General features: G+C 40.3%; 1 protein-coding gene across 1 annotated transcript in view; it reads left to right on the top strand.

The window, feature by feature from the left end:
- Window positions 1-7,267: 7,267 nt before the first annotated feature.
- Window positions 7,268-13,331, top strand: part of Adgrl4 (adhesion G protein-coupled receptor L4) — a 104,831-nt gene continuing 98,767 nt past the window's right edge. Inside the window, exons 1-3 of the mRNA XM_032896548.1 lie at window positions 7,268-7,355; window positions 7,945-8,044; window positions 9,070-9,142. Of these exons, the coding sequence (XP_032752439.1) occupies window positions 7,268-7,355; window positions 7,945-8,044; window positions 9,070-9,142 (261 nt within the window). The remainder of the gene's footprint in view (window positions 7,356-7,944; window positions 8,045-9,069; window positions 9,143-13,331) is intronic.

Below are 13,331 nucleotides of genomic sequence, written 5' to 3'. Positions count from 1 at the left end.
ATGGACTCTCTATTCCTTATTTTAGCAAAGTGAAATTGTGTTTCATTTCAGAACATGAAGAGCCTATCTACACATTTTAATAATTACGTTTTGAAAGATTTATGATTATGAATTTGCCTGCAAGTAATATCTGAGAGCATTGTAACTTTTAAAATCATGAAAGAAGCTTAAAAGGATAAAGGGAGGAAGAAGAGGTAAGAAGAGGAAGAAAATAGTGATAATAAAGGGAAGAGAGCAGAAAAGACAAAGGGCCTAAAGGCCAGCTCATGGGCTTGCCTTGTCCTGCCTCCCTTGCGCATGCGCATGCGCTTCCCTTGCCTCGCCTTGGCACTCTCCAGTGTATGGATTTTCAGTTGACAGAAGGAAGAAGTAATTCACAGATCCTGCGGATCTCAGTCACACTCACAGAATGGATTCTGGCTTTCCTAAGAACTCACCAAGAAGATGTGGCTTGGCAAAGCCCATGTGGAAATTCATTTCATCTCCTTCCATTTTATACTGTCTGTCATGCGGTTTTGATGACTAAATGGGGGGAAAATGGAGTTCATCCCTACGAATTTCCATCAAGTATCATTTGAGCTATCGGTCGTCACACCTGCTACTCGATGCATTTCCGTCAACTGACACAATTATATATTTTTGCAACCTATATCATTCCCTGAGGTCTTATTTACCTTGCAATAAATCGAATTTATTGAAAACGTATTCAATCATGTTAACACAAACCAAAGATTTGTTTCTAATATGTTTAAATATTCTTCAGGCCGATTGTGGAAGATATTGACTAATAAGACTTTTTAAAGCTAAAATGAGCCACCTTTTCTGAGATAGCGTGACAACTCGCTCAGCTTTCTTTAGAAACGTACAGCACCACACCTGCTTAGATTTACACATAATTGGACCAAGCTTCTTCCTTATCGTCTTATAAGGTCTTCCCAAATTCTGAAACTCCATTAAACTTTCAGAGTCTCTCCGTTGCCTCCAAACTTTGTTCAATTTGTATGTCCATTACGTTAGCGGCATATATGTGGATGTATAGTTTAATATTATTTATAATAAATATAATCTTAAAGAAATACAAACATGCATAGAACGAGTTTGCAAGGGACAAAATGATGACGGGAACAATATGTTACTGCTTATGTACTGAAATAGGGTTATCACATCTTTCCTGTACCTTTGAGTGAGTTCATAGCTGATGCTGCAAATATTAGGCGAGCCCTGATTTAAAAGGGGGCTCTTTTGTTGTTACTGTTTGTTTTGTGATTAATTTCGTCAAATCTGATTGGCCCATCTTTACTTCTTAAACTCTCTTCCACTGAGAACGGGTGTCAGCGGTCGCTTTACTCCATTATTTACTGAACTCTCCTTGTCCCTCCGTGTCTCTGCCTCTCTCTGTCTCTGTCTCTCCGCCTTGCTCTCTCTGTCTCTCGGTCTTACTCTGTCTCATTCTGTCTCAATGCGACTCTCTGTGTCTCTCTCTGTCTCTTGTCTCTCATCTCCCTCTATCTCTCTGTCTCTGTATCTTTCTGTCTCTGTCTCTCTGTCTCTCTGTCTCTTGTCTCTCACCTCTCTCTGTCTCTGTTTTTCTCTCCCTCTCTCCCTCTCCACTCTGAGTGTGTCTTGCCTGTGTTTCTTCATGTATTAGAGTGTGGGCACACACTTACCACAGTGCACGTATGAAGTTCAGAGGACATCCTTAGCTATCCCTCCTCGACTTCTGCCTTGTTGGACACACGAGATTCTGGGAATTCTCCTGTCTCTGAGTCCCATCTCACCGTGTGAGTGCAGGGATTATATTCTTTGGACTGATTGTGAATGGTATTGACTAATGTGACTTTTTAAAGTGAAAGGGAGTGACCATGTCTGAGATAAATTGACCTTCAGCAAGTTCAGTTTTCATTAGAAACATACAGCAGCACACCTGCTTAAAATTATATAATTTGAAGAAGCTTCTCATTTTCTCTTCATAGCCCACATGTAGCACCAAGTGTTTAACTCTTGGATCCATTATCACATCTAGGCACTTAATTTTCATACACTACTAATCTCCACAAATTCTCTACTAATCTCCACAAAAGAAGATGCTATTCTTCTTCAAGAAGATGCCTCATGAACTAGACTGAGGACCTTGCCTAAGCAGACTTTTCTCAATGGCATATAAAAAATCAAAATACATGGATACTTAAATTTACATATGTTCCCTTAAATAGTCTTTCGCCTGTTTCTTTATTTAACTATTTCTTACATTAAAAAAACCTTAAATCCCCATTATACTAAAATTCCTTAAGTTTATTTTCAAGGCAGTCCATCACATGAATACATTGGTCCTGCTTTAATCCCCAATGCAGAAACATAACATAACCTTTAGGATTTTAATAAAGTTCACTTGGTAGCCTTCCATAAATCCCTGAAGAAACTAAGAATAAAAATGGCGTGCCTCCACCTCATAAAGGTTGTATGTGACAAGCCTGCAGCCAACATTATAAATGGGAAAAGGCTAACATGTTTTAAAGCTAAAGATGGAAAAAGGGAGTCTACTCTCTCTATTCTCCAGCTTAGTGACCAAAATCTTGGCCTCAGCCCAAGGGCAAGGGAAAGAGATGAAAGAAATATACACAGGTAAAGAAGGAGCCGGAGAGATGGCTCAGTGGTTAAGAGCACTGACTGCTCTTCCAGAGGTCCTGAGTTCAAATCCCAGCAACTCACAACCATTTGTAATGGGATCCAAGTCCCTCCTCTGGTGTGTCTGAAGGGACAGTGAACTGAAGAGACAGTATACTTACCATATACCATACTTAAATTAAAAAAAAGAGAAGGAAAAGTCAAATAATCCAGACCTGCCAGTACTACAATCCTTGCTTAAAAACACTGTTGAGTCCATGGAAAAAACTTCAAATCTGCTAAACACCTTCAGCAAAGCAATAGGCAGCAAAATCAGTATAAATAGCAGTGCGTCTTCTATACAATTAATTATTACTATGAAAACAAAATTAGTAAATAAATCCCCATTCACAAATAAAAGAAAAGACCTAAGAATATACCTAACTGAAAAGGTAAAAGACACATACAGTGAAAGCATAGAGACACTAAAAGAGAGACAGAGAAATTAGACACTAGAAGTTAAAAACATCTCTACTTATTAACAACAAATAAATGTTATGAAAATATGTACATACCAAGGAAAATACTAAACACTAAGAAATTTAATGTTATCCCCATAAAATTTCCAATGACTTCCTATTGGTAATTAGAAAGTTTTCTGAAAATTTATTTTATGAAAATTTAACAAGCAATCATGAACAAAACACAACACTAGAAGCATTGCAATACCAAGGGGCAGATGATGCTACCCAGCCATGGTAGCAAATACAGCATAGCACTCCAACAAGAAAGCAGGTGTGCCCACCAATGGAACAGAATAAATGACCAAGAATCACATCTCATTTTTCAACAAAAAAGATTCTAATACAAACATTTGGTAGACCCAACCTTCAACAAATGGTGTGCAAAGACCCAAATGCCACACCCCCACACACACATATACACAAAATGAAACTAAATGCTTATTTCCCATGCTGTGCAAAGATCAATTTGAAAATGAAAATAAAATATATAAAATGAATCAGATATTTTAATGTAAGGAAGGAAACTTTGAATATACAAGGGAAACAGTTTGTGATCCAAACATAGGCAAAGAGTTTGTGAATGCACCTCTAATACATTGGATGAGAATAGCAAAAACCGGAAAATGGTTCTTATCAATGTAAAGAGTCACACAAAAAAAGAAGGAAGAAAAGACGGAGCTTGAGTAATGGAAGTCGGTCTTTGCAGATGCTCTTCCAACCAGGCTCTACTCAGAATATACAAAGAACTCATGAAATTAAACATCAAGTAAATTATTGTGCCAATCAACAAAGGAGATCAGTGGCTCTGAAAAGAAGAATTGGAAATTCTTCTTTCTCAATAAAATATATGAAACAGCGCTCAGCATCCTCAGTCATCAAGGAAGTAAGAGTTGAGGTGACATTGACATAGCGATTGTCCCAGTCAGAATCCTTATCACAAGGCAAGGCAGCAAACAGGGCTGGAAAATATACCACAATAGAGTGCTCACCTACGACATGTGAAGCTATGGGTTCAATCCTCAGTGCCACACAGGAAGAGAGAAAGAAAGAAAGAAAGAAAGAAAGAAAGAAAGAAAGAAAGAAAGAAAGAAAGAAAGAAAGAAAGAGAGAAAGAAGAAAGGAAGGAAGGAAGGGAGGAAGAAAGAAAAAAGCAAGAAAGGAAGAAGGAAGAAAGGAAAGAGAGAAAGAAAGGAAGGAAGGAGGGAAGGAAGGAAAGAAGAAAGGAGAAAGGGATAAAGAAAGGAGAAAGGAAGAGAGAAACAAAAGAAAAAGAAAGCAGAGAATGAGGAGGGCAGTAGGAAGAAAGGAAGGAAGAGAAAGAAAGGAAGAGAGAGGAGGCATGGAGGGAGAGAAGGAGAAAAAAACAGAAGGGAGGGTGGGAGGAATAAAAGACGGACGGGGGAGGGAGGAAGGAAGGAAAACAAGCAAGGAAGGACTGACTGAGAGAGGGATGAAGGAAAGGGAAAAGAAAGAAAAAGAAAAATAGAAAACAACTGTTGCTTATGGAAGAGGAAGGGACTTACACATGCTTGGTAAGGATGTGAATTGGTCAATGTGGAAATCACTACCTAGGCTCCTCAATGAACTAATAAAGGAACTACCACAGGATCCTGGGTGTCTGTGTGCCGGAATCTAAACAGGCTCACAGTGGCCCTCACCTGCACATGCACAAACCGGTGGTGCTATTTACAACAGCTAAGGGTTGGAGCTAGAGTGAACACCCATTAGCAAGTAGGTAAACAGAAAAGATGAGCTGTGCACTCAATGAGGCTGCATTTGATCGTAAAGAACAGAAATGTGTCAGTCATTGTTGGGAAACGCTTGGAACTGGAGACCATTATGCCAACCCACATCAACCAGGCACAGAAGGACAAATCATATCTGTTTCTGTCATATGTAATGTCTTAGTCAGGGTTACTATGGCTATGATGAAACACCATGACCAAAAGCTAATTTGGGAGTAACGGGTTTATTTATTTGGCTTATATTTCCACGTCACTCTTCATCACTGAAGGAAGTCAGGATAGGAATGAAAACAGGGCAGGTACCTAGAGGCAGCAGCTGATGCAGAGGCCATGGAGGAGTGCTGCTACTGGCTTGTTTCCCATGGTTTGCTCAGCCTGCTTTCTTATAGAAGCCAGGACCACCAGCACATGGATGGCCCCGCCCACAATGGGTTGGTCCCTCCCCGTCAATCACTAATTAAGAAAATGCCCCACAAGCCTACCTATAGCCTGATCTTTTGGATATATTTTCTCAATTGAGGCTCTGATGATCCTAGCTTGTGTCAAGTTGACATTAAATTAAAGCGTTGTCTAAATCAGTGAATGTCATGAGCATAACGTGGGGCCAACTTGGAAAGGACTGTCAGTGAGTGGGGGAAGGGACCGGAGTGAGGAAGGATGGTAAAAGTGTGTGTATGGGTAAGTGAGAATGCCGTGTAAAAGCCCTCACTTCACGTGGACACTAATTTTATAAAGACTATATTCTGAACTTTGGTCTCCTTCCTTATGTGATTTATTACCGTGGCACGATTCCGGCCTTCTTTCGGATCCCTAATTTGTCAGGGAAAAAAGAAAGAGAGAAAAAGAATGTCTCTGTTAACAAAGATGAGTTCTTCTGTAATTTTCCTGCCGACTATTTTTTAACACAATAGCAGCTTTCTTCTAGTAAAAATATTTGTGGCATTCATTCCCCAACATCAAGTTATTAAAATATGTTTGGTTGCACATCATGTGTGTCCCCGCGCTGAGCGAAGCAGAAGTCTTTTCAACAGTTGCTATCTGCTTCCTGCCTTTTTGTAATAACTCTCTGTCTTCAGTTAATTGAATTGACAGGGCACCACCCAGGTTTCCTCTGACAGTGTTGTTAATCTACTATAAATACCCCTCTCCCGAGTCAATAGAAAATAGGTGGTCCTTATCAACCACAAAGAATGACTTAAGAGTGTGTGTGTGTGTGTGTGTGTGTGTGTGTGTGTGTGTGTGTGTGTGTGTGTGCACAAAAGAATCCATTTCCATCGTTGCAATTGAGTTAGAATAAATCCTGGAAATCGCAGGGAATATGGGCCTTGCCATTTCTGTACTTAGCCAGCTTAACTCTCTGGTTAAGAAAGGGGGAAGAAACCTGACTTAATCATCTCAGCCTCCAAATTACATCATATATAGCGAGTCTTGAAATGAAAATGTATTTTACCGACCTGCTCTGTAAGGCTTATATCCCTCGCTGTGACAGAGTATTTAGGGAGAGAAAATGACAGATGTTAGGCACATTAGCACAATGAATAGTCACTTCTTTCCCCAGATGAAGCGCTTTTATCACGGCAATCTATCACGAACAAGATAGTGATTTAGGAAGATGCATTAGAACTGCAGCTTAGACTGCAAGGTGAGCTGGCAGGAACAGAAGTATGGCTGCCTGAGAAACGTAAGCACGAGCCTTTCAACAGGCATGCACGGGCAGGACATTTTTATTTCTGATTTTAATAATTTGAAACTGAATATCATCACTTAAAAAAAATGAAGGAGTGAAAAAATAAATATCCAGAGCTCAGAATGTTTTAGGCTGCAGCTAGAGGCAGGGAGGTGACCCATGATCCAGTCAGGTTTTTATTATTGTTGTTGTTATTATTATTACTATTATTGTTGCTACTACTTGACTAATTCATAGTCAACATTGATTCAACTGCCTGAATAACTGGTTAAAATAATTCTACCATTTCCATACACATTCTAGGAACAAATACGTCACATTTCCAAAAACAAATACTTAAAACTGATAATTTGTGTTTGATTATGTTGATGTTTTTATTTTTTATTTATCATTAATAACTCTATGCAATATTTCTTTAAGATCAAATCTTCCTAAGTGCTGCTGGGATGTGGAGAGCTGTGAACATTAGTTGGGGGAGCCCTTGTGGGTCAGGGGGAGCTATCAAGAGCTGCCCTTTACTCTTTCACTCACTACTCCTTCACTCACGGAATTACACATGGAAAACCTCCTCTCCTCAGCGATAAGGATGAGAACCTTGGACATCAGGAACTCACTTTTTTTCTGTAGGACAATTAATATGCAGTTTGAATGTAGAATAGTCATGTTTAAGAAAAATGCTCAATTCCTGTAAGAGAAATATGGACAACATGTCTCCGTCTCTGAGAACTTCTCAGGGATACTGTCAAGACATGGAAGTCATCAAGTCAAGGAAGCAAGACACAAGAGGTCTGCAGGGTAAGGCCAGCTCCACCCATGTATCAACCCTTCCAGTTAATAGCTTATGACAGGACACTGGACAACATTAAGGGAGAAGTGCCACACTCAGACACCATTCCAGTGTTTGGATATCTGGGTGCGAGGTGGCCAGAGTTGCCATTTTCTCCTATTCAGGAGAGAAAAATAGAGAAACTTTGGGAAAGTCCCTTAAACTGAATATAGTTCAAACTTCAAAGCTCCTAGCAATTCACATTTTATGTTTGAAGGCAAGGAGAATTAGCTTTCTGATTAACAAACTCTGTGTGTGTGCGTGTGTGTGTGTGTATGTGTGTCTGTGTGTGTGTGTGTCTGTGTGTGTGTGTGTATGTGTGTCTGTGTGTCTGTACCTCTTTGTGTTTGTCTCTCTGTCTTGGTTCTCTGTGTGTGTGTGTGTGTGTATGTGTGTGTGTTTGTGTATATGTTTGTGTGTGTGTGTGTGTGAGAGAGAGAGAGAGAGAGAGAGAAAGAGAGAGAATAAAAATTCAAAGTTCTACTAGCCTGTCTTCCACTGAAATGTTCAGTCATAAATTTTCATCCTGAGTAACTTCCCTGTTTCTTGTATCTTAAGCCTTTGCGAGAAATCAGCTGACATCAGTGTATGGACAAGCACATACCATTCACATCGTGACAGTACTTACCATTGTCATTGGGTCAGATACAGAAGAGAGGTTGGTGATGGAGAGACCAACCAGGGAAGAAACAGAAGGAATGATATACATCATTTTGTTACTGTAGAGACCAAATTGACCTACTGCGGACTTTTGTCTAGCTCTAGTCTTATTTTGTTTCTCTGCAGAAGAACAAATTTAAGATCTAAAATTATTATTTTTTAATTTCTTAACTAAGTAAATCCACTACCAGTGTGGGAATGGGCAGTTAGAAGTCCTGCACAGGAACACGGCAGAACTCCTAAGTGTGGGTAGGTAAAATCACTACTAATTGAGAATGACTTCGTTCAGTGCTATGCTTGCTAGGCACTAATTCCTTTAATGCTGGTAGCAAAACTACGTGGTTCATAGAGTTTGTAGTCCTTCTGAAACAAGTCTTACTTACCCAAAGCCATAGACCTCTGGAGTATCAATGGGAGACTCAAGTCTGGCTTTCGGAAGACAAACCCATGCTTCTTTTTTATCTGCTGGCTATGAAAGCCTGGCTCCTAGGAGAGATTATAAATCATCAACATTAGGCTGCGACACCTCTGTCTGTACCTAGCACTGAGCATCTCGAATTCTCCATTTTTCAAAAACTTTTATTGAGTCTTCGTGAATTTCACATCATGCACCCCAATCCCACTCATCTCCCATTCCTCCATATTTGCCCTCGGCCTTTGCAGACTCCCCACCCCCAAAATAAAACAAAAATTGATTAATTATCAATCAATCAATTGGTTAATTTAATTTTTTCACTGTAGAAGCTACAGTGTGTCATGATATGTCACACAGTACACCCTTTTGTCTATACTTGCAAACATTCATTGGGATGAGTCATTGGTCTGGTTCTAGGCCTTGGCTTCTGCCACATTATCAATACTGGATCCTCATAGGACTCCTCTCAGATATCCTGTAGTTGCCCTTTGTCATGGAGATCCTAAAGCTTTGGATCTGTAGGACCAGCCCCTTTACATGCTCCATTAGTTCGTAGATGGGGTAGAAGTTGGGGTGGGCCAACTTAAAGCCCTGGATTTGTTCCCCAGGTACCTGAGTTGTTCATGCTGCCAGCCCTCCTGTGCCTGTGCCACCAGAGCCAGCTTCTCCAGCTCTGCCCCGGTGAGGGGCTAGTTCAGCTCTTCTGCCTGCTCTAACACATTCCGTGTTAGGGATGCGTTAGCTGACCTTCAGGCTGTCTCACCCGAGGCTCTCTGCCTTGGCTTGTGAGGAATGCTGTTAACATACACTTCTACAAAGGGCCTTGAACCTCCAGCATAGTCTATTAAAGCCAGAGTACAAGCAGCAGCCCTTGTCAGTTGATGTTGGCTGGCCACTGGTGAACAACCTCTAGAGTTAGACTGAAAGTCAAGGTCACGTCTAAGTGTCAGTCTTCGTTGCATGACACTCAGCCTCTTCCATGAAAGTCTGCATTGGTCAGTGGGTCTACGAAGAGAATCAAGTTGCCTTCTGACAGGCAGAAGTTCCTTTGGATATCAGAGCTGACCCAAATTACCACTGGCTTCTCTCCCTCTATCTGAAATGAGGCACAGAATCTCTCAACGCTCCATTTTTTAATTCCCAAATAATTCCCATAGAAGTCCCTATGTTTTGAATGACCTCTCCAAATTCCAACAAGAGATATAATTGCTTTTGTAGGAATGTGAAGAGATGGATGAAACCTTCAGGAGGGTGTGGACCATCAGGACTCTGCTCATGAAAGGGTTTTAACACTAGAATACATTACTGTGGGGGGGGGCAGCTACAGAGGACTTAAATCTGGTCTTCTTTCTACAACATACACATTCTCATTCCCACCAGAGCTCCCACTCTCTCTCACAGTCAGCTTCCTGTCGCCCTGTTACTCCTCAGCAGGAAGCACCTTCCCAATTGTGACTTGGAAACCTCAGACTTTTTAGCCTCCAGAACCACCAATCAAATAAATAAATGCCTGTGGGTTGTCTTTTAAACAATATACTAACAACAACAACAACAACAACAAAGATCAAAAGCAAAAGTGCCTCTGAATTTTCACAGACAAATGTGTCAAATTCCCTTGTCAATATCATTTCTCTAATAGGTTATTTAAGGGTTAAATATGCATTCCAGATCATCTGAAAATACTTCTGTGGCAACTTATAACTAATTTCCTTCTAAGAGCATTAGTTTTAGAAAGTTAGTGTTTTAAAAGGTATGTTAAAGTAGCCATGTTAACAATCTCTTTTGAAATTTTATGAGAACTAAAGTGTTAATATTCATAAAGTATATTACAGTTCCTACGTGTAAAGTCGTTAAGTTTAATGAATGTGTGGATCCCAATAAAAAGGTCAAATGTGGAATCTACTGAACTGAAAGAAAAGTGTTCTTCACATGCACTTATCACATCATGTGCATATGTGTAAACTGATAAGAAGTCTGGCTCGCTGAGCCTCAGCCTTGCTTGAATAGTTAAGTGAGAGGACCCATTGTCTAAAACACACAATGTAAGTACAAGCACAATAATTTAATACTTGTTGTCCCCTTGTGAGTGGCTAGAACTATAAACACTTCAAATGTTTAAAGCAAGTGAGAGTCAAGCACACAGGTCAAGTGTTACATGGGATAATATTAATACTTCTGAAAGACATTGTGAGCATTTTGTATCCTGCACTGCATTGTGTACAATATAGCAACTTTTTATCTTAAAAGTCTGATCCAGGAGAAAGACCATTTGAAAAATTGTGCTACTTACAAAGTACAATAATAAACCAGTTACCACCAGATGTGTTGTCTATTTTCCAATAGGACTTATTTTTGTCTCTCATCCATAAATAAATATTATGCTGGCTATCTTTATGTAACCTCCTTGCTTCTGATTAATCCCACCCAAAATATCAATTCTAAGACAATACTTTTATGTCCTGAAAATGTATGCAAAGCGCATAAAACTTGATGCTCTTGTTTGTCACTGTGTCTTTCTCTGCACATCCATTTGTTGAGGTCCGCCTCATTCTTTTTCACTGCCAGGCAATGTCACATTACATGAGGGTAATCGTTTATTTATGAGATTCCCCTTCCCGTAGTTTGCTTTCAAAATGTTTAGTTCTGATCACTTATTTATGCTGACTTTTCCTATTAGGAACCAAATTGCCCTGAACCTTCTTTATTTGCGCCAAGAACACATATCTAAGGGCTTCTTGGTATTTTATCATCACAAGTAGAAGTCTTGAACGGCAAGTACTGTGTTCATGGGGACAAAAATACAAAAGTTGTGCCCGTACCAGCAATGGCTGTCACTGTAATTTTTGCTACAAATGGAGGCCACCATCTGTATTTTAAGATTTTATGTCATGGGGATTTTACTGATTTACAGATTTCCTTATGGAAAATGACAGGATCGCATTTAACATCTATCTTAACTTATTTAATGTTGAACTTTTATAAAGTCCTTTATAGCTGTCTTCTAAATTCATTATTGCACTCTCTAAGGTACTTATGTTTTCTTTTATTTTGAATTCTTGTGTGTGTGTGTGTGTGTGTGTGTGTGTGTGTGTGTGTGTGAGAGAGAGAGAGAGAGAGAGAGAGAGAGAGAGAAGAGAGGCATAAATTCCCCTCCAGAATACAATCTTAGACTATTAATTTCTGACCTCCATATGTTTCCTTCACCCATGACTGTGTACTATGAGCAAGATGTGAGTCAGGTAGAAGGTCAGCCAGAAAAACGGGTTTCCAGGTAGTCAAAATAGTTCAGGGTTACCTATTATAATACCAGATCATTTTGTATACAAGAACAACTCCGATCTTTCCATAACTGATAATCACGTGTTTTCCTCACAATAACTGGATGAGGCATCTGGCTCCCTTTCCAGGCCACTCCTGGAAAGAGGAAGTTCGCTTTCCTGTTGCTCTGACAGGAAGAGGTGGATCTACTTCGTAAAAGAGCACAACAACTTCTTAGGACACAGAATGAAGAGGGAGGAGGGAGCATAAGGTGGTCTTGAAACCTCCATGTCTGCGGCTGAAAGGCTGTGTCAGTGGTTAGCGTGTACCTATTAGGTGTCGATTGAGTTTCTTATTTGAGTCCTATTAGACAGGGTCCTATATGAGTTAGAACTGGCAGAATGGATATACCCTGTCATAGGAGACTCATAGCAGGGAGCTTAGCAGTGTTTGGAAGATGAAGCTAGATCCTTCAGCAGTCCCAATCTGGTGTAGGAGGTCTGGGGATTCCTAAAGTCTCCAACTTTCAGTTCATGTTAAAAATGCCAAAACAAGCTGGAGTTCAATGTTAGCAGAGGACGATAGTAGCAGAAATGATAGACACACTCCCTCAGGAGGCAGGGCCAAGAGATAGACACTCCCTCAGGAGGCAGGGCCAAGAGATACACTCCCTCGGGAGGCAGGGCCAAGAGATAGACACTCCCTCAGGAGGCAGGGCCAAGAGATAGACACTCCCTCGGGAGGCAGGGCCAAGGGATAGACGCTCCCTCAGGAGGCAGGGCCAGGACAACATGGCTCCCTCAGACTTCCTTATATGAGGACAGATGTTGTTCACTTAGAGAAAGGCTCTTCCCTCCACATGCAGGTACTCCTTCCCAGAAACCACTTGCTTGGTATGTTTTGTAGTTGATCCCAGATCCCATGAAATTGACTAGATTAGTCTTCGCACGGGTTAAAGGGTTTGAAGCGAGATCTGGCAGCTGTCGCTAGTAGACACCATTGAATAAGTTTTATCCCCTCTGTACATCTTGTTTCAGTCTCACTGACCTGTTTGTGACTAAATCATAAAACTGCATAGAGTTAAGGTGGACAAAATTATTTGATGTGCATGACTGTGTAATTCTATTGAGGAAAGTGAGCATACTTCAGTACATGCGATTAACCTTTTATGTGAGTGCCTGTGTTGAGAATGTTTAAGATTTGCCCTTTCAGCTCACATCAAGTACACGGTCAATACTATCATCTCTTGGTGCCCTTGGAGGACCAGCGTCGTGAGTGTCCTAAATATCAAAATTCATGAATGTCCAAGTCCTTTTGTAAAAACGCACAGTGATTGCACACAATCCATACACATCCTCCCATACATCATAAATCACCTGTAGGTTACCTGTACCCCCCAATATCGTGTAAATACACTGTAGTATCTCGTATGTTTTAGGCAACAATGAGAAAGAAATGAACGGTACATTTATGAAATCTAAAGAAGGGCTAAATGTGAATCAATGTCAAAATCATCAAATCAAGCCACTAGTGCTCGCATAACAAAGTTTTTTGCAACTAATGTGTGCTCGAGGTAGGAAACATTTCTAGTATTTTCCTTCCACTTTTCTGT

Source organism: Rattus rattus, chromosome 3, assembly GCF_011064425.1.
Source record: "Rattus rattus isolate New Zealand chromosome 3, Rrattus_CSIRO_v1, whole genome shotgun sequence".
NCBI lineage: Eukaryota > Metazoa > Chordata > Mammalia > Rodentia > Muridae > Rattus > Rattus rattus.
The sequence above is the reverse complement of the archived record's forward strand: the minus strand, read 5'-3'. Positions and strand labels throughout refer to the sequence as shown.